General features: G+C 41.5%; 1 protein-coding gene across 1 annotated transcript in view; it reads left to right on the top strand.

The window, feature by feature from the left end:
• PDE10A (phosphodiesterase 10A) overlaps positions 1-21,845 on the top strand; it is a 298,525-nt gene that overhangs the window by 237,008 nt on the left and 39,672 nt on the right. Inside the window, 5 exon segments of the mRNA XM_038526520.1 lie at positions 1,602-1,788; positions 8,085-8,227; positions 10,407-10,490; positions 12,092-12,242; positions 16,077-16,232. Of these exon segments, the coding sequence (XP_038382448.1) occupies positions 1,602-1,788; positions 8,085-8,227; positions 10,407-10,490; positions 12,092-12,242; positions 16,077-16,232 (721 nt within the window).

The raw sequence follows: 21,845 nt of genomic DNA, 5'->3' as shown, positions 1-21,845 counted from the left end.
TCCCAACATTAATAAAATAACCTAATTTAGTAAATAGGACCCAACATTTTAAGACATTTCACAGAGGAAGATACATGAATGGCCGTTAAACACAAGAACAGATATTTGTATAGGAATTTGACAATGAAATCTCAATACACAATAATTTGAAGGGGATATAGTTTTTAAAACATGGCATTAGCAGGGTGCCTAGGTCAAGCCCATGTTGGGCTCCACACTGAGTGTGGAGTCTGCTTGTAATTCTCCCTCTCCACTCCCTGCCCCTCTTTCTCAAATAGATAAATCTTTTTTTTTCTTTTTTAAAAAGGAGGTGTTAGCAAGTGTTGGCAAGGATGTGGGGAAACTTAACACACATTGCTGATGGGAGTGTGTAATGTACAGCCACTCTGGAAAACCTTGCACAGTTTCTTGTAAAGTTAAGCATACACTTACTGTACTCAGTCAGCCCCACTCCTGGCTATCAAGGAAGAGAACATGTCCACACAAAAATTTGTACGTGGATCTTCAAAACAGCATTATTCACAATTGCCAGAAAACTGGTTGTTAACGAACAATAATATCCATCAACTGGTGAGCGGATAAATGAAATGTGGTTCATGCATACCTCAGAATACTACTCTGCAGTGAGAAGGGCTGAACCATTGATAGCTGCTGCAGGGTGGAGGAGTCTCCACACAGGACTCTGCCAGGAGCTAGGCATAAGTGACCACCACCCGCCAGCTGCCTCTAGGTGCATGGTTCAGGTCGATAGAACTGAATCTTGTTGGCAAAAATATATTTTCTCTAATTCAGGAGTCAGCAAACATTTTCTATTGAGGATCAGATAGCAAGTTCTTGAAGTCATAACATCTCTGTCACAAGTCCTCAGCTGTGTGGTAGGGTGGTGACAACCCATTCAAGAATGGTGCCCTCTATCACATTAAAACTGTTTATAGAACAGGAGAGGGCTGGTTTGGCTGGCTCTCAATTGGTAAGATGATCACTTCCATTTACATTTGTTTGTTAGCAAGTTACATCTCTCCTAACATAGGACCAAGTTTAAAGGAACATGTTACTTTACCAAATTTATTATATTTTTCCTCTGCACCCAGTTAGTCTGCATTTACTTAATAATGCTGGGGATACATAAAACTGAATGATAAGCTGAAAGCCTCCTGGAGACTGTTCTGAAAAACTCTTCAAAAAATAAGAGAACAGGGACGCCTGAGTGGCTCAGTGGTTGAGCAACTGCCTTGGGCCCAGGGCGTGATGTGATCCTGGGGTCCCAGGATCAAGTCCCACGTCGGGCTCCCTGCATGGAGCCTGCTTCTCTCTCTGCCTATGTCTCTGCCTCTCTCTGTGTGTGTCTCTCATGAATAAATAAATAAAATATTTTTAAAAATAAGAGAACAAAGTGATCAGAATATTTTTGAAGAGATTTTAACGAAACACTTTCAAATGTCACATTGTCCTTGAATTTAGAAGCTCAGCAGTTGCATTACAATTATTTGCAATAGAAGCATATAAATTGCAAAACTAAACTGAGATTTATGATAGAATGTACACTTTACTTTCTTGTCTGTGTGTGTGTGTGTCTATTTTGTTCTTGAACCTTACCACAGAGAAGTAGACTTGTATACAGGGTACACCACACGGAATATTCTGTGCATGCCCATCGTGAGTCGAGGAAGTGTGATCGGCGTGGTACAGATGGTGAACAAAATAAGCGGCAGTGCCTTCTCTAAAACGGATGAAAACAACTTCAAGATGTTTGCCGTCTTTTGTGCGTTAGCCTTACACTGTGCCAATGTAAGTAACACTTTTCTAAATATCTTTTAAAATACTCAATATCAGCTTTAAATTTTTTTAAAGAAAGTAGTTGAAAGGGTGGGTTTTTTTCTCCAGTGTTTCCTTTATAAACCAGAATCAGTGATTCCTGGTTATACGTATTTTAGGAAATGTCTTTAAAATCTTCTAATATTTTAGCATTTGTTTCAAGGTGTGAATTTGTTAAAAAGAAAAGTGAGGTTACTATAAAAGTAAAATGTTTAAACAGAAGGTTTATGTCTCCTGGTATCTACTGAAATGGGTAAGGAAAATGTGACCTAAATCCTTATTGTTCATCATATGTAGTGCACTTGAGAGTCTTGTACAAAAGAGAGCAGTGTTAACAGCACCTAAGGTAGCCTCATAAGCACGGCAGCTGCTCAGCGGTTGGTCAGGTGCATTCCAGATGTCTACTCCCTTGACCCTCACAGCTCGTCTGCCCTGCTCACTGCGCACGTTTGTTGTATGAAGTCTCACATTAAATATTTAGTATTCTATAAACTTGAGTCATCTTTTAGTGATATTATTGGCATTTGGAAGTCAGGGGAAATTTTATTAACCTTTTTTTTAAAAAAAACTAAACCAACACAAATGGAAGTTAACACCTTACTAATATAGGCCTTTTTGGAAATAGAACCTCGAGTTCCATAGGGGCAACCACAGAGCTAATGGAAACAGCTGAGAGAGGACTAGGAACAAAAATGTCAAAAAGTAATGCTGTGGTGACTAGGGATGACCATTTGCTGTTGGGTCAGTGCTATTCCATAAGAAACTCCTTCTCCCTCTTTATCACCGCACACCTCTCATGGGGACCTCTCTTTACCTAGTTCATCAGAAATACATGATACTTTATGCTTTAAACATTTTCTACACCTGTGTTTCTCTCTTTTATAAGAGATATATTTTATTTATATATTTATATATATAGATATATATTTTATTTATATAAAAATATTAACAGTTTACATTTGTTTAGTTTAAAAGTTGCAAAGATTGGGGGACACCTGGGTGGCTCAGCAGTTTAGCGCCTGCCTTCAGCCCAGGGTGTGATCCTGGAGTCCTGGGATCGAGTCCCGCATCGGGCTCCCTGCATGGAGCCTGCTTCTCCCTCTGCCTATGTCTCTGCCTCTCTCATTCTCTCTGTCTCTCATGAATAAATAAACCAAATCTGTAAAAAGAAAAGTTGCAGAGAATGTAATTTCTCATATATCCTGAATATTGACTTTCATCTATTTTTAAGTGCATCCAGTGGAATCTAACTACTATAGCTACTTGAGAGCCATTATAGACCATTTAAGAATACAGCAGGCTCTGATGATTGGAAACTACCGCATCCTTCTTTTCTCTCTCTGAATGTATATATTTCTGTTACCCCACAAAAGTTTGACCCAGTGTAATATACTTTAGGAGTGTTTTGTTAATTAAAATAATCTAAAACATGTATAATAGGTGTTAAAAATTAATTTTGGCTTGTAGTAGTATATGTCATTATTAGTATACATGTGGTCACAGCAACCATGTTAGGAAATTTTGATAAATAGTTATCAAAAATATAAATTATTGCCTGTCTTTAGAAAATACAAGCTCAAGTAATTTAAAGTCCAGAAGTTCACATTGGTGCTGTATCAGTGTGTGTGGGGACTGCCATGAGCAATGCTACAGACTGAGTGGCTTAAACAGCAGGGAGTTTTGGCAACTAGAGTCCAAGATGGACATGTCAGTAGGTGTTGTTTCTCCTGAGACCTCTCTCCTTGGTCTGGAGGTGGCCTTCTTCTCCTTGTGTCTTTGCATGGTCTTCCCTCTGTGTTTGTCTGTGTCCTAATCTCCTTTTCTTCTAAGGACACTCATCGCATCGATTGCAGGCTCACTCTGTTGACCTCATTTTAATTACTTCCTTAAAGGCCCTTTATCCAAATACATCACATTCAGAGGTACTAGGACTTTAAGATTTCAACATGAGTTTTGGGGAACACAGTTCAGCCCTAAACAGGTACCAGATGGCGTTGGCTAAACTGTTCTTTACTGTCCTTTAACCTAAAAACATTCCTTACTCTTTGCCTTGCATGGCCTGAGTATTTTTGAAGTGTATAGGCCAGTTATTTTATAGAATGCCTCTTACTTTGGATTTGTCTGGTATTTCCACATGATTATATTGAGGTCATAATTTTGACAAGAATGTGGCGGAATGATGTATTCCCATCACATCCCCTTAGCAGGCACACATCCTTTCACTGGCAATGCTAGCTTCATCACTTGGTTGAGGTTGTGTCCGCCAGGTTTCTCCTCTGAAACACATTCCCTCTTCTCACTATTCTGGAAGAGAGTTTGTATGTAAGCCTCTGCCATCCTCCTCTTTCTTTGTCTCCCAGAGAGCTCTACTGATACCCCTGTCTCGTACCGCAGGAACTCCTTCTGGCCATGTCCTTTCCATCTTTGAATTTTGTTCTTTGACATTGTTGAATTGGATTCCCAGTCTTCAACAATGTTATTCCTATTAATTGAGAAATTTTTGAGGAAGCCCCAAGAATTGCTTTCATTAATGAGTACATAGAATTTTATTATAGCAATTTCTCTTAATTCAAACTCCACCTGAGCTAAGATGCCAAAATGTACTGATAACTCTATCAGTTATTTTAAATGATCTGTCAGCTAAAAATTTATTTAGATTCACCACCTTCAGTATTTTATGAAAACTTTAGAAACCACTATTAAACCTCATTAATACCATATTTTATATTTCCTTTTGTTTTAAGAGGGTTTTGTATTAGAGCAATTTGAGGAAGGGGTTATTTTGAAATGGGAGGTAGGGAAAAAGCCTTTTTTTTTTTTAAAGTTAGAGAATGTGTGGAAGAAGTTGAGGTAGAAATCAGTCCTCTTAAAATCTGTCTAGGGTTCCATGTGTCCCTGGAAGAATGCATCAGTCAGTGTAGACACTCTTGAGTTAACTCAGTCGTGTCGTTAGAGGAGCCTGGCCCAGCAGGTTGAAACTCTTCTAATCCCCTGCATGTTGCATCACAAAACCTAGATGCAAACATGATTAAATGTTTACACCAAACTAAACCCAGATTTAAATAAGAAAAATAATAATCCTGAAAAGTCATTAGTAAGCTAACAGTCATTCTGTCTTTACATTTTTCACCTGATCCAGGTTCTTCTTCAGCCATATTAGAAGGGGGATTACATACCAGTTGGCCCACACAATTCAGTTATGAAGGTAGTTCTGAAATGTACATCTATTTCTGTTGTGCTGCTCCCGCACTTGCTGCTTGTGGCAAAGTACTTGGAACAGTTGTTGAATTAATAGATTACTACGTGTTTCATCTTTCACAAAAAAGATAAATATTCCAAGTGTGCCAATGTGTTCTGATGACAAAATATAGTCAATATTTCATTATTTAGAAGATACATTCAAATAAACAGCACTTAATCTGACTTTAGTATTGCAAGTGGCATTCACACTGAATAAGAAAACAGGTGCTTTTCCAAATTAACTCTTCCTATGAAGAAAGCATGTGGAAAACAAGTCTGCATATTCTCCTTGTCACTGTTCCATGGTCATGTGACCCACGTATACAAGTTATCACAGACCTTTACAGAGACTGGGAGCAGAACATTGTTAAGTTACTTTACTGAGGTTTATAAGTACATGGCACACTGTGGGGGTGTAGAAGGTACAGATTGATGAGTGCTTGTACACACAGTCCAGGGAAATCATCACTGTGATCCAGACACAATAAACCCACCTCATCACGAGATTCTGGATGCCCCTTGACCCTCCGCATCTTTACCTCTCCCCCCCCATTTCAAGTAGCCGTTGATCTGCTTTCTGTCACCATAATAAAGTACCTTGCATTTTCTAGAATTATTGTAAATTCCAGAAATTTAAATGGAATCATAAAATGGAATGGAATCCATTCTGTATGGATCATAAAATCTGTATTCCCTTTTGTACAGCTTCTTTCAGCGCAATTATTTTGAGATTTGTGCATGGCATCACACGTGTAGTTTAATTCCTTTTTACTACTGAATATTCCATCGAATAGATGTACTGTAATCTAGTCACCTGTTGATGGGCATTTGAGTTATTTTTAGGTTTTAACTAAAGCTGCATGAACATCTGTGCACAAGTCCTTGTGTGGTGTATGTTTTCATCTCCATCAAGTCAACACCTAGATGTGGAGCAGCTGGGTCAGGTGATAGGGGGATGTTTAGAAAACTGCCGAACTGGTTTGCCAAGTGGCTGTACCCTTGTAAAGGCCCATAGCATCCCTATATGTACTCTGGTTCCTCCACATTTGCCATGTCTGTGTCTTCTTTGATAAAGTGTCTTCTCAAAATGCTCTTTTTTTGTTTGCAATTGCTCGTTTTCTTGCTGAGTTTTGATAGTTCTTCGTATATTCTAAATATGAGTCATTTATCACGTGAATTATTCGAAAATACTTGCTCCCAGTGTTTGGCTTGATAGTTGCTTTCTAAGAGCAGTTCTTAATCTTGAAGAAGTCTAATTTATTAGATTTTTTTGTCTGATTATCCTGTTACCATTGTATCTAAGACATATTTGCCTAACCTAAGGTCACAGAGATTTTCTCCTGCTTTCTTCTAAAAGTTTAGGTTTTGCATTTAGATCTGTGATCCATTTTTAGTAAATTATTGTATATGGTTCAAGGTAAGGGTCATCTTGCTTTTATTTATTTGCATGTGGGTCCAGTTGATCCGGCACCGTTGGGTATGTTTGCTGTCCTTTCTCCATACCTTGCCTCTGCACACCTATAGAAAAACAACTGATGTTTGGCAACATCTTGTTGATATATGGACCCCTTTATCATTTGAAGTAATCCTTCTTTATCCCTGATAATAGTCTTTTCTCTGAAATCCACTTTATCTGATATTAATACAGCCTCTCCAGCTTTCTTTTGATTGATGTTAAATGCTATGTCTTTTCCATCCATTTTACCTGATTTGGGTCTTTAAAGTAGGATTCTTGTAATCAGAATAAGCTGAGTCTTGCTGCTTTTTACTCACTCTGACAGTCTGTGCCTTTTAACCAGGATACTTTGACTGCCACATTTTATGTTTAAGTATAAATCTACCGTCTTATTATTTGCTGTTGTTCCATCTGTTCTTTATTCCCTTTTACCTCTTTCTTTCTTTAAAATGGAATATTTTTTATGACTTCACTTTATGAAACAGCTTTTAGCTTACTAAAATCTTTCCCATGAAGAGTTTCATTAAGTTTCATTGGTTTTGAACATGTTTGATAATATATAAGGATGCAGCTAATTCGTTTGCAGGATTAACTGATTGGCATCAAGGGAAATGGAAAGTTATGTGAATTTAAGCCAAAAATATTAGTGGCTGGAAACAAAAATGTAAGTGGGATATTTAAGAACAGCCAGTCCTTTATTCCATTTGGATCCACATATTTTTTGGCATATCTTTCTCAAATAGTATAACTGAAAATCTAAGTATTGAAATAAATCAAACTGAACCCAGACCTTAACATCACCATTTCACAAAGTAGTAAATGAAAAAATTGACAGTTGATAACATATATTTAATTAGTGCTTTCATTATAAAATATGTAATTTGGCTAATAAGGCTAAAAAGAGTCGTTTCAGTAATAAAATATTTAAAATATGTATTCTGTATTTTTATCCTTTTCTATTTTAATATAAACAGTATATTTGCACAGTGCATGTGGATGTAATTGCTAAAGGAGTATACATTTATTGGGCACCCATCTCCCAAATTCTTCTACTGATAAAGGGCTTCATGGTCAAGCATTGTTGAGACTCTGGAACTAGAGGACTTTGACATCACCAAGAATTAAGATAAATATTTTTGAAAGGAGACATAGAAAAAAACTTACCTCCTGCTTGGTGGCGTCTGTCTCTGTGTGTTTGAGCTGCTGGAACAGAGTGCCACAAACCACATGGCCTAGAAACAGCAGACACTGATTTGTCATGGTTCTGGAGGCTAGGAGTCTAAGGAGGGGCCAGTGGACAAATACCAAGGCCTCTCACTATCCAGAGACAGTGTCTGAGGAGAGAAGTTAACAAATCTTTTTAAATGGAGGTGGAATTAAAAAAAAAAATAACTTCAGTGTTTTGTATCTTCAAGGGCACATGTGTGGGTATCCTCAGCGTATATGGAGATATAATAGAGTCATACTAGTTACAGTTCTGATTCTTTTATACCGAATTTTGGACTTTAGTGACTACTTTAAACACTTATTTCCCTTTTTTTTTTTTTTTTTGTTTTTTGGATTTGCTTTCTAGATGTACCACAGAATCCGTCACTCTGAGTGCATTTACCGGGTGACCATGGAGAAGCTGTCCTACCATAGCATCTGTACTGCGGAGGAGTGGCAGGGCCTCATGCGCTTCAACCTCCCTGTGCGCCTCTGCAAAGAAATTGAATTGTGAGCATCTTGTCCTGTTTCTCCACAAACCAATTTTTAATTTGATTTTGCCTAAAGTTTGAAATGGGTACAGCAGTAGAGCTGCCAGTACCATATCACATGTGTGATTCCATGTGTCTCCCTTGTCCTGTCTAAGGTGATTTCACATCTCCTGATGGGTCGTGGACACAGAGGCCACATCTCTTTATCTCTAGGGAAAGAATCTCAGCATCATTTTGAAATGAATTAAACGTTAGCTTTCCTTGTTAGTCTTCTGCCTACTTTACACTGCATTTATAGCACTTCATGCTGAAGATGGCATTGAATATCTGAGATCTGAAGGCTTTTATTTCCATATAATCTTACATTTGCAGACTGATATTTTGGAATGTAGTAATAATTAGTGCAGCTTTCACACTTTGTTTTCAAATCCCGTGCTCCTAGGTGTGAGCTCCTGGCGGTAGGACCTCTGGTGATCTGTATGTTCATTGTATGTGCAAGCCAGCACTGTTCAACTCCATACCAAAGATCTGCAGGAGTAACCCAGAGCTGATTTTTGCCTTATAATTGGAAGTATTAATGCAACAAGGAGGCCAGGTCAGACCAAGGCGGCTCTAATGCTAGAGCAGCCTGTGTGAGCAAACAAAAGCTAAGCCTGAAGTGCCTCTAGGTTATGTATCGAAAGCCCAAGGGACCAGGTATGGACAGCGAACTGGGCTGTAAGCTACCATCAGTAATCACCTGCCTTTGCTCGTTCATCCTCCCTGTGCAAGGATCTCTTCTGACGCCTTTAGCAGAGTGCTTCTAACCACCCATGGCTTGGCACTGCCCTGTCTGAAGAGATTTTTGCTCAAATAAACTCAGAAGACTTTTTATCTGCCTCAGTTTATCTTTTACTGGTTTACATATAGTACATACAGTGATCTAATAAGAAATATGTATATTTGGTCTGTGTAGCTAGTTTCTGGCTCATAGCTCCTAAAAAACACTTGAATTTCCTGAGTGATTGGAGCGAGAGAGGAGTCTTTTCTCATTCATAATGAACCTCTTTGAACCACACTTGAGTTTATGCTATTGAAGGACTGTAGGAGGACGGGGGATGGTTGCCCAAGGAACCAACTATATGGTTTGGGGTTGTAATTTTCAGCCTCCTGGTCAGGGACAGGGACTGGGGATTGAGTTAATCAAATGTTCCTATGCAATGGAACCTCTAGAAGCCCTACACGAGGGGTTTGGAGAGCTTTCAGGTTGGTGAGCACCTTCAGTGCTGGGAAGGCAGCGCCCCTACAGAGGCATGAAAACTCCTCAGCCCTTCTTCCCACATGGCTTGCCCTCTGCATCTCTTCCATTTGGCTCTTGAGTTGTATCCCTAATAATAAACTGATAATAGTAAGTAAAGTGTTTCCCTGAGTTCTGTGACCTATCACAGTGCATTATAAAACCTAAGGTGGGGTTTGTGGAGACCTCTGATGTATAGCCGGTGACCAGAAGCATGCGTGGCCTGGACTTGCATCTAAAGTCGAGGGGTGCAGTCTTGGGGGACTGAGCCCTTAACCTGCGTGGTCTGCACTGGCTGCAGGTGTGTCAAAAGTAAGTGGAGTCATAGGGTATCGTTGCTGTCTGCAGAGGGTAGAAGAATTTCTTGGTGTGGAGAAGTTACACATTTGGTGTCAGAAGTATAACTAGAGGAAAATGTTTTCTTTTAATATTTTACCATTGTGTTTATTTGGGTTAAATGTTCGTAATTAGCAAATGAAAAAATAAGTAATAACTTCGGATATTTGTATTTATGAAGTGTTTCCTCTGGACTTAAATAGGAGATAGAAAAATTTTTAACTCTAAAAAAAATTCTATTTCCTCCCCTTGTTTATCAGTTGTGTAAAACATGTAGCACTCATAATAAAATTATTTTGTACTCTTTCATTGCTCTGATAACAGCCACAACATCATTTTCTTTATAGATTGTTTAATAGAAAATTAAGCTATGGTTTAAATATTGGGCTGAGTTCCTAAGGGAATGTGTGGAATTTCCTCCTGGAAACATTTAAATACAACAGAGATGTGACTGAGAAGGCAGTAAAGGGATGGCTGGACTCCCAGTGTTTTCTTACTTTCTTAATAGACAAAAAGTTAAATTACTTTGTTTTTATGTTAATCCTAATTATATTTACTAATCAATTTTGTGTTCTTTGCATCTCAGATTCCACTTTGATATTGGTCCTTTTGAAAACATGTGGCCTGGAATTTTTGTCTACATGGTCCATCGTTCCTGTGGGACGTCTTGGTATGAATGACCTTAAAAACTTCCTTCGTAAGCTTTTGAGTGATCTGACCTCTTCCTCCTTCTGCCTAAATGCCTTGTCACTTTCTTGGTTGATAATTATCTGAAAGTATGCCATCTATAAATAATTTTTTCGAAATATTTAAATAAAAAAGGCTGAAATTACTGGACAGATTTATAGCCTTCTTGGATTTCCCTTACAGCCTGCCGAGCTCTTTGCCAGGGTGGCTGTCCCTTGGCGAACAACCATGTGTCTTCCAGGTGATGATAAAAACACAGGTGAAAATTGCCTTAGGCTGTGTAATGGGAAGAGGCAAGGGTTACTGCTCCACATCATTATGTACTGTTTGAAAGGGTGTTTTGGAAAACGTGCATTGAATTTAGCATCAGCTTTCAGCCAACATTATGTATCTGTTAGGACAGGTGTGAAGGAACCAGGTCTCCTAGATCAGCGCCGAGCGCTTTCCTAGCGATTCCACGGTGGCTCCCTTCCCCCGCGGGTCCATCCCCTCTCCTGTCCCGTGCCCTAGAGGCCTCTTGGGACTTTCCATTTACCCTTTACAGCTTCAACACACATACTGAAAATGCAAGGAATAATTTTCCTTTTCTCTTTTTTCACTCATTTAATCAGTAAATGGCTTATAAAGGCTCTTAGTTTCTCTGGAACTAAACTCTCTCTCCTTTGCTTTTGAATTCTGTGTCTTCTCTTACTTCTCTTGGTGACTTTTATAAATTGCTCTTTTGAAAGGACATACATAGGCTAATTAACTCCACTTAGATATCAGTTGAGAGTTTGGCCAGTTGGAACTCTTAAGATGACACACCTTATACTTCAAAGATATTTGAAAATTTTCAGTGGAGAAAAATAAAGGTTATATATCTATAGGTTATGTATCTTTTATGAACTCCCATCTCTTTGGTATTTCAAAGAGCCCCGTTTTATATTTGTTTTAAGCAGCCTTAAGTTCCCCCAAAGAGTTGCTGGGGCCTTAAATAAGTAGAAATACATGATAATATAAAAATAAAACGTAATAACAACGTTGCATAATAAAAACGTGTCATACGGTTTTATATACTGTATCAGGACTTTGGTTATGGCCACTTACCACTTCATAATTTGAGCATGCCATAATACTACAGATCCATTTTAAAAGGATAGTCACTCATCCAGGAAATTCTCGTGGTGTACGTATTTGCAGCTCCTGAATCTCAGTGTGCTTTTTGGAAAACATCTCAAAACATCCTCAAACGGGGTGATGAAATGTTGTCTGTCAAGCACAGTGGGATGTGGGAAATGCTTGAAAGGTGAGGATGGTGATGGAGTTAATGATGGGCAACCGCATGCTGACTCTGTTGTGTGCCCCCCTGGAGGCCAATTAATCTGTCCGATCCCAAGCTCTGCATGAGCCTTTGTCTCTTAGCTGGCTAGAGGAATGGAAGGGAAGCAGTGAGTGTGGCCCCAGCTCTCCGGGACTCGATCACTGTGGAAGATTTCACGGTCGTGAGTGTATTTGGGTACACGCAAAGAGGTTTAAACCAGAGTCTCAGCTAGAATGTATTGATTCTTTATCAGTTTCTGTCATAACACTCTCTTTTCCACACAGCTTTGAGCTTGAAAAGTTGTGTCGTTTTATTATGTCTGTGAAGAAAAACTATCGGCGGGTTCCTTATCACAACTGGAAACACGCAGTCACCGTAGCGCACTGCATGTATGCCATCCTCCAGAACAACCACGGGCTCTTCACTGACTTGGAGGTGGGTGTGCACATACTTTTTGTTGTTATCTTTCCACTTCAAATAACCTGAGTGGATTTAAATATTCTGTGTCTGGAGCACCTTCCCGATATGGATATATGACTTGTTGACCCCAATAATTGAATAGAAGCACACTTTGAAGTTGCTGCACCTGTGTATTTGTCCTATTATTCTGTATAAGAAATGTTATACAGAAATTCCAACTTCACCAGAATATTCCCCCGAGGAAACACTAGTTTTTTACTTTCTATTCCCTCTGAAAGCCCAAGTCTTCTGAAAGTCTTTGTTTCATAAACAAAGTAGATTTTTGCCCTTACCCTCGTGTGCTGGGTAATGTAGACATATCCTACTGACTTGAGAACCCAGAGCATTAAATCATCAATTATAGTTAAGGCATAAGTATGTATTTGATGTCTTGTCCGGTGAGGCAGTGGGTGCTGTGATGCTTCACTGACTTCCTGACTTTCCATACCCCAAGCTGGTAACACACTCAGAGATTTGGGGCTGCCGAGTCCACTCGAGTACCACTGTCCAGCCCATTCTTCTAGCCCCCAGCCCAGCACTCAGTGATGCTGACCACCAGCATGTCCTCTCCCCACACGGTCCTAGCAATGCCTCCCAAAAAGCCCAACTTGAATCCCCTCTCTGCTCCTCCACAAAACTGATTTCCTGCTTCAGAGGCCACACGGACTATGTCATCTCGGTCATGAGGATGTTGTGCTTTCCTCAAGGGTACATCCACTAGAATCCAGCACTCCTAAGGCCGGTCCTGTGCCTCTTCCATCCTATCAGACCACGTTTACAATCTGGCCAGGAAATTCAGAAGGTATATTTTAGGGGAAAAAGGTGCTATTTTAAAGAAAGAGTCAATTTTTCCTTCTTTTATTAATAATCTTTTGGTAGGGCTTAATTAGCCTAACAACTTAATATTTGTTACCAAAAAAAAAGATGAAATTTGTTCTTTTTTCATGTAAATTATTCTGATTTTTCTATTCCATTGAATTCCATATTTTGAGACATTCAGCATTTTTTCCACTGAGTTCCTTTTAAGAAAGCAGTTTCCTTTTCTTATTTGCCATAGGTTAGCCTGTGAGTTTGACAACTCTGGAAACCATACTACCAAATTACACTGAAATATATATTCAAAAATGGAAAATTTTAAGATAAGTGAAAGAATTTTGCAGCTACAAATTAATTTTCACTTAAGTTCCTAATTCATCTTTAAAATTACATCATTATGTTTTCACAAAAACTCAGGTCCTTTTGGCTAAAAATAATCCCAAAATAATGTGTAAAAATTCAAAATATATTTTTAAAAAGGATATTAAACCTCTGATAGAGCTAGTAGAAATTATCATTTGAGGGGAGCCTGGGTGGCTCAGTTGGTTAAACATCTGCCTTCAGCTCAGGTCATGATCCCAGAGTCCTGGGATTGACCTCCAGGTCAGGCTCCCTGCTCACTGGGGAGCCTGCTTCTCCCTCAGCCTCTCTCCCACACTTATGCTATCTCTTTCTCTCAAATAAATGAATGAAATCTTAAAAAAAAAAAGAAATTATTTGATCTTATTAAAGGAGTATATTAGCAAAGATAATTCTTCACTTCGTAAATTATTTTCATGTGCTTAATTCTGGCATTACTCTTAATAAAATTACTGAACTTTATGTCAATAAAAAAATAGGTTAAAAAATTGCTTTTACCTATTGTGTAAGATTTTAAAACCTTGAAATTTCTTACCAGATTCATCATGGTTGACATAACAGTAGAAAATATGGGAACAACCCAAAACCAAAATAGTATTCAGAATGTAACTAATTCAGTTATCCTAAGACCCCCGAGCCTACAGGACTGCTCCCATGCAAATACCAGCAGTTGAGGGGTGCTGGTGTTCTGGGAGGCCTCCTTGTCCAGTAGGTTTGCAAGATAAACTAGTTCTGTTCAATGAGGATCAGAGAGGAGCATTTTGGAGGCATAGAGTTAAATGTGTGAGGTTTCTGCAGACCCTGTCCTGCATGTCAGCATCTCCCCCTGTGGGCTCTGACTACACACTCACCAGAACATTCACCAGGCTCTTCTCCAGAGCCGGCCTTTCCGCTTGACCTTGTCCACCATCTACCCCTCAGAGGACCTGCCCTAGCAGCTCATCCCTCCCTCTGCTCCCTCAACATGTTCTGTGCTGGAATGTCTTCTCTGCATGGACCACCCTGTTGTTACCTTAATCTGTCTCCCCCTCCACTCAGCGCTCTCCTGATTTCTCAGCCGCCTCTTGCCACAGACCAGTGGAAGAGCTCCCCTGCTGACTGGCTGCAATTCCTCTCCTCCCCTTTTTTCTGAAACCAACTTGAATCCTCCCCCCAAAAAATGCCCTGGGCCAGATCACCAGTACTGTGTGCCTTGCCTGCTGAGGGTCAGTACTTGAATCTCAGCTCTTTGAGTCACTGTCTCCACTTGGCTTCAGGATGCCCAACTCTCTTGGTTTCTTTTGACCACACAGGTTTGGAGGTTTGGAGAGTTTTTGCTGTTTCTCTTTCTTCAGACTTAAAGTTGGAATACTTGAAGGCTCAGACCTTTGGCCTCCTCCGACCTCCACAGCAGCTTTGGTGGTTTCAGCCAGTCTTGTGGCCCAAAATGCCAGATACACTGACACCTATCTCTCTTTTTCTAACTGAGACCTGCATCCCTGCTCAGCTCAGAATCTCCCCTGAGTATCAAATAGACATCACCCCTCAATCCAAAGCTAAACTCCTGACCTCTTCCCTGCAACCTCCTTCACCTGCGACTGTGCCATCTCAGTTGCTGACAGTCCTACACTTTCCAAGGTGAAATGCCTTGCAGCCATGCCTGACTCCTTCCTTCCCCTCCTCTTCTCCCTGCCATCCCTTTGGCTCACACCCGGACCCTCAGGAAATCCTGTGACCTTGCTTGCAAAACCCAGCCAGACTTAATCATGTCCTCTGAGCCCCCAGTGCTATCACTCTGGTCTGAACTTTTGCCTGATTCACTACAAAAGCCTCCTCAACCAGTTTCTCTCCCCATCCTGGAGTCTGTTCTCAGTACCGTTGCCAGCATGGTAATCTTTTAAAACATGTAAGTTAGATGATATCACTCTCTGCTAAAAACTCTGTGGTCCTTCCCTGCTTTCTGCAGGAACCAGGGAAGGACCATAGAGTTTTTAAGACTGTTAAGATCTTCAGTCTACCCTCTCTGCTGTTCTTCTCTGTCCTCTGGCCACAGCTCCCATCATCTTCCTGATTGACCATTAGGGCAGGTTCACGGGCAAGAGCTAGCACCCATGTGCTCCTCTCCCTGAACCTCCTGCTTCTCTCCTTCACCCTCCAGGCTGCTCACATCGACTTTCTGTGGCTCACCTTGTCTCTTAACACCTCCCCTGCTTCTGCCTCTTCTCTCTCTCTCTCCCTGTACAATTTGCCATTTGTCACATGCCATGTGATTTACTTGTCATGTTCCTTTATTTATAATAGCAATAGTGTTGTTGGAATTTAACATTGGATGGATTTTTTGAATGAAGGACTGAAACTGTCCTCCCCCTTGTTCAGATTTGCTTGATCTATAATTCTTGGGAATATTTGCATTAATTTGATAACCACCCCAGAGCTGAGCCAGATAACTCAAGAATAATTTGATTGTCAAGTTCATAAGGAGAAAAACAAAGAGGTTAAAAAAGAAGCTAGATCATCTGGAATTTTAAAGATTCCTAAGGATGTGGGCTATTGGAATGGCAGGAGCCTGTCCATATAATAGGAGTGATAAGCTGTAAATCCCTTCGTATCCATTTCCTTGTTTTGAACATCTGTGCACTGTGTTATTTTTTGAAGCGCAAAGGACTGCTAATCGCGTGTCTGTGTCATGACCTGGACCACAGGGGCTTCAGTAACAGCTACCTGCAGAAATTCGATCACCCTCTGGCAGCTCTCTATTCCACCTCTACCATGGAGCAGCACCACTTCTCCCAGACAGTGTCCATACTCCAGGTGAGCCCCTGTGCCACGTGCCCACCTGCTGCCTCTGACGTGTCGGGGGTCCCCCTGCTCCCAGAGGGGTACTAATGGTTTATAAGTAAACAAGGGATATTGGTCTGGCTTCCTAACCACAGCAGCTACATTTTATTGTAGAACATTGTATTGTATAGTCATCATCAGATAATCGTGGGGTTTTTTGATGATGATTCCTTGGTGAAGATTTTGAATGTATATATATTTTGCAGACACATTTGATATTTAAGTACATGATACTCTAAGGCAAAGTTTGTTTCACATCTTTAACTTATTTATATGGATTATCATATTCTTAAACCCAAATATACTGAACAGTGAATCTTGAGAGTTAAGCAAATCAAGGTTTTAAGTTACTGAAGTCCTTTTAGTTTTTATGTGTGTCCTGTTTTTTATTTTATTGCTTTTAAGATATTCTTGGTGCTTGATTTAGACCCAGGCAGATCTCACTTCAATGTCTGATATATACACTCTGTCTTCACTTTAAACATTCGTCCTCAAACTCACCTTCACCAGGTAGCTGCTCATCAGGTCATCTGATTCATGATGGTTTGATTACTCTCCCAGACAGTTTCTTAAATGTGCTTTAATGTCAGAGGAGTGGACTCTGTTTTCCCATCGCTGTCAGCCTCAGAGTAGGAAGAGAAATCCCATGAGGTCCTCTGGCAATGTGTCTAAGGAAGGACATGAGCTCCTCAGGGCTGTGTGATAAACGCCAGCAGCAAGTCCAGCAGGGCTAGTGGTGGACGAGTGCAAGGCAGGAGAGTGTCTGCAGCCTGGCATCTCCCAGTCTCACACAGCCTGGGCCTCTCTTTGAGTTCCCGGGCTGTGGTTTTCTCTCCTCAGCTTCTCCTGACTGGCCTTGTTTGTTCTCTTCATCCTAAGTGTCCCAGGAATCATCAGGTAGTATTGCCTGCTCAGACCTTTCCAAAACCCAGCACAACGGACCTGTCTGGGTCCTGTTTCTTCACCAGAAAGTAAGTGGTGACCTCGCTGAAGTGCCCTGCTAGCTACCTGCTGGTCACGGTGGAGGAGTGTCAGAGACAGAGCTACTTCAGGGACTTTTAAGCCACATCCAGCGGGTAGTGGATTATTCCACTTGTTCACAGCTGGTCCTGTCCCTGAAAGCAGTAGGAAATCACACTCCTGCTGTCCCCTTAGCACCAATCCTTTCTTTATTTTTAAAATGATGTATGTATAGGTGGTTGAATGGATAGATACAAATGTGCCTACCTAGTAATTTAAGCAGGATAAAAGGTGTGTGTGGGTGTGCATATATCTGTATGTGTGTGTATAGAAACATGCTTTTTGTAAATGACAAACATTATAGAACTTCATGATGGTTTTTATAGGTACCCTGATCTTACTCATGATTCCAGGCTGTTTGTACAGGAAGAAGAGTAAATGCCAAAAATGACATCGGGATGCCTTCATTTAGAGTTAATTCAGACTCACTACCATATCCTAATTCATACATTTGATTATGATAACATTTTTAGCAGTGTAATCTGCAAATAATTTTATTAGCCTTTATAAAGTTTCTTTGGAAAACCTATTTTAAATATAATAGGACTTGTTTTGAAATAGGGATTGCACAAAGTACACAGCTGCTGGGTAGAACAAAAAATTAAAGCCTGTGACATAGCAGTGTTCAAACCACGTACAGATGGGGTGGCCGGAACTACCCCTGACCCCTGCTCCATGCTGCGAGACTTGCCCCATTCGCTGCCATAAATAACGGAAGTTCAGAATGGTCTATCTCATTTTGAGCAAGCCCTCGGCAATGTGGGGGCTCTGCATTACACAACGCAGCATTCCTAGAGTGATCAGAGCACAGTAAGCAGAACCCACGGCAGTAAATTCAGTTCAGGCAGCTGTTGGCAAGAAGCTTTTGAAGAATCATTAGATTCCGAGTATTGGAGATGGGGTTTCAGTCAGTGAGGAGGCCGGAGTGAAGATGGACACATGTGTTCTTCATCTCTAGAGAAGCCCAGTTACTCAACATACTTACAGTCCTCCTCAGATCACAAGGAGGAGAAGCTGGAAGGAAGCCCTGGGCGTTGCCACAGGTCTAGGCGAAAACCCCACCATTTATAAAGAAAAGCTCACCATTTATAAACCAAATCCCTGTCCTGAACTGAGCTGCAGCCTCCTGTGTGAGTTGGGACAGGAAGAAATGTAGCAGGGTCATCCGATGGCCTTACCTCCGTGGGCAAGAGTATCCAGGGAAGGTTTCCTTTTCTGGAAATTCCTCTACTCCATGCTGATTTGACATTTATGCTCACAATACTTCTCTGAGTACTTCTTCTCAGATCCATCTCTAACTGCCCCTTGAATTTTATTTTCATAGCATTTATTGAGCTCCTCACAGCTGCCAACACCCATTGTAGGCTGAGGGGATGTGATAATCCCTGCTCCGTTGGAGCATGTGGTGTGGGTTTGTTTGGTTTTGGTTTTTTTTGCCATGTCAGTAAAATAGTTTTAATTTAATTTTATTTTATTAATTTTTATTTATTTATGATAGTCACACACAGAGAGAGAGAGAGAGAGAGAGAGAGGCAGAGACACAGGCAGAGGAAGAAGCAGGCTCCATGCACTGGGAGATTCGATCTCTGGGTCTCTAGGATTGTGCCCTGGGCCAAAGGCAGGTGCCAAACCGCTGCGCCACCCAGAGATCCCTAGTTTTAATTTTAAAATAGTCATCGATCTGAAAACGTCCCAAAGCTGGGAGTAACAGTCTAGAACCAAGGTTGGGAGGGGGCCAGGCCTCACCCAGAGCCCAGCTTGAGGCCCTTGAGGCCCTCCCTCTCCTCCCTTCCAGAGGGAGGATGGACACAGCGGAGGCGAGCCCTGAGTGAGTCCTCTCCCTCATCCCCCAAGGGCCCCTTGAAGGCAACAGCTCGTACAGAGGACTTGAGGGGAGAGGAAAGCAGGCAGAAAATAGAAATTAGAGGTTAATAATCCCAACGACATCCCCCTCCCCCCCTGGAAAAACAAAGAAACAAGAAAACAATCTGTGGGTATGAAAGGGGGATGGAGGATAAACACTGATGTAACAGACCCCTCAGGGCCCCAACAGCCCAATTTGGGCTGACGAAGGGTCTTGAGCCCCAGCTGCATGTTACCTTTGGGGAGTAAATATTCCAAGAAGAAAAAAGGGAAAGCCATGAGGCAAGCTGGTACCAGTCAGTGGACTCAGTTAAAGGCCCGGGGTAGCCGCCACCTGACCCTCCCTGCAGAGGGGCAGACAGCAGTGCAGGCCTGAGTGGGGAGTGAGGAAGGTTTGCATCTAGATCCCTGTCCTCTCCATCACCTCCATGTGCCTCCATGTGGCTCCTCTCACTGCTCTGCTGGGCTGCTCTCTGGAGTCCTCTCCATCACCCGTTGGTTGTGGCTCTCACATCTGTGCCTCAACCTGGGGCACAGGGGGACTTCTGTTTCCAAACACCTGGACTCAGCATTAGGTGTGACCAAATTTGTGTCTATTGTTTTATTTTTTTTATTTAGATTTTATTTATTTATTCATGAGGGACACAGAGAGAGAGAGAGAGAGAGAGAAAGAGAGAGAGAGAGAGAGAGAGAGAGGCAGAGACACAGGCAGAGGGAGAAGCAGGCTCCATGCAGGGAGCCCCATGTGGGACTCCATCCCAGGTCTCCAGGATCACACCCTGGGCTGCAGGCGGTGCTAAACCGCTGAGCCACCGGGGCTGCCCTGTGCCTATTGTTTTATATCTCCTTTGGTGGTGGCCTCCATGACCAAACTACCACAGGGGGGTGACCTGAGAGTCATCGTTCTGCACCCGCACCCCCACATCCTGTTGCCAGGGCCTGCCAATTTTATATTTTATCAAAACGACTCCAAATTTGACCAATTTAAGGTGATATTCTAGAGTAATAGTAATAGAGTAATAATAAAAATTCCAACTTCCAGTCACTAAAATAAGGGACAAGATAATATATTGTTGTAGCATATGGATACCTCTGGTGTCTCTGTTTATCTTCATTGTTCACCATTATGAAGGGGTTTGCCTGTTGCTATCCTGATCTCTGCAGATCTTTATCACTCTGGCTACAAGATGATTGTGGATCTGGAACTGTGGCAGCATGGCCCAATAGAAGATAAATAATTTGGTATATAATGGTTGGAGATAGCTGTCCATCAGGCCTTCCCAAGGCTCTGTGTGTCTGTGTGAGTTTGTCAGTTTTGTTAACCTCCTGCTGGCTGGGTGTGGCTGCCACTATTACTTACTGGATAATCTGGGCAACTAGAGGGAGCACCATCACACCCCTGGCTGACCCCAGCAACATCAACAAACAGAGAATAGAAAATATATTTAAAAAGCTAATCTCAATCTAACGCACAAACACATAACTTCACAGAAAGGCAGGAGGAGTCTTTGTTCCTGGCTCGTCTTCACTTTTGTCATTGAGAAGGATCTGGTGGGCAGTGGGAGGAGGTTAGGTCATGGATAAAGTAAGAGAAGTAGTCTTACTTATTATCTGCATTCTTATTTTTGCTACACTGCCCATTACCTCTTAACATCAGGGTATCAGGACTGGTTTCCTGGGGATTGGGGTTCTAGGCTGTCTATAGGTCACATTGGGCATTCCAGACAGGAAACTTCTACTACATGCTGGACTGGCCCTCCTACAGCCTATGTGAGTCACCAATGGCCTCGCTTTTTGACATCCCGCATTCAACCTTCATCATCTGTTATCTACCTTTTTTTCCCTCATTGACCACCATTTCTCCAGGCTCAAGTCCATCATCCACGTTTCTCAAACCCATCACCCAGGTACATGTCTAAACATGTTATTCTCCTTTTTAAAAGTCAGTGGGTTTTGTGGTGTCAAGAATAAATTGTTTCTTTTTTTCTTAAGATTGTATTTATTTATTTGAGAGACAGAGAGAGAAGCACAAGCAGGGGGAGGGACAGAGAGGGAGAAGCAGATTCCCCACTGAGCATGGAGGCTGATGGCAGGACTCAATCCCAGGACCCTAAGATCATGACCTGAGCTAAAGGCAGACACTTAACTGAGCCATCCCAGGTGCCCCAATAAATTCCAGTTGTAAAGTGAATAGTCTTTAGTGAATGGCGCCTGGGTATTCTAGGACTGTTGTATGTTGTATTTCTTAGCTGCAGACTGTTTCTTGCTTCTGTGTCACTGCCTGGATCCTTCCTACTTGTAATACTCCCACTGCCTTTGGGCCAACTTCTTATTGTCAAGGTTCAGCTCAGGTATTACCTCCTCCAGTGGAATTACTTTATGACTTCTCCCACACAGCTGGGTCACTGCCATGTGCCCCATTACATGGCCCCTGAGCCCGCAAACAGACATGTATCTTAGTTTCTCTCACATTGTATTGAAATGTTCTATTGGTGAGTTTACCTTGCCCCTACTCCGCATTATAAGCCCAATGCGGGCCCATTATAAGCCCATTATAAGCCTGCATTATTCATCCCTGTCCCTGCCCACCCATCACCAGGTCTCTTGAGGTGGCTGCTTGGTGGTCATGGGAAAGTACCAAATGTGGATGCAAAAGAGTTCAGGAGAGGCAAAACAGTGAGTACAGAGTTTGGAGACGGGAAA

Source organism: Canis lupus, chromosome 1 (assembly GCF_011100685.1).
Source record: "Canis lupus familiaris isolate Mischka breed German Shepherd chromosome 1, alternate assembly UU_Cfam_GSD_1.0, whole genome shotgun sequence".
Classification (NCBI taxonomy): domain Eukaryota; kingdom Metazoa; phylum Chordata; class Mammalia; order Carnivora; family Canidae; genus Canis; species Canis lupus.
The sequence above is the reverse complement of the archived record's forward strand: the minus strand, read 5'-3'. Positions and strand labels throughout refer to the sequence as shown.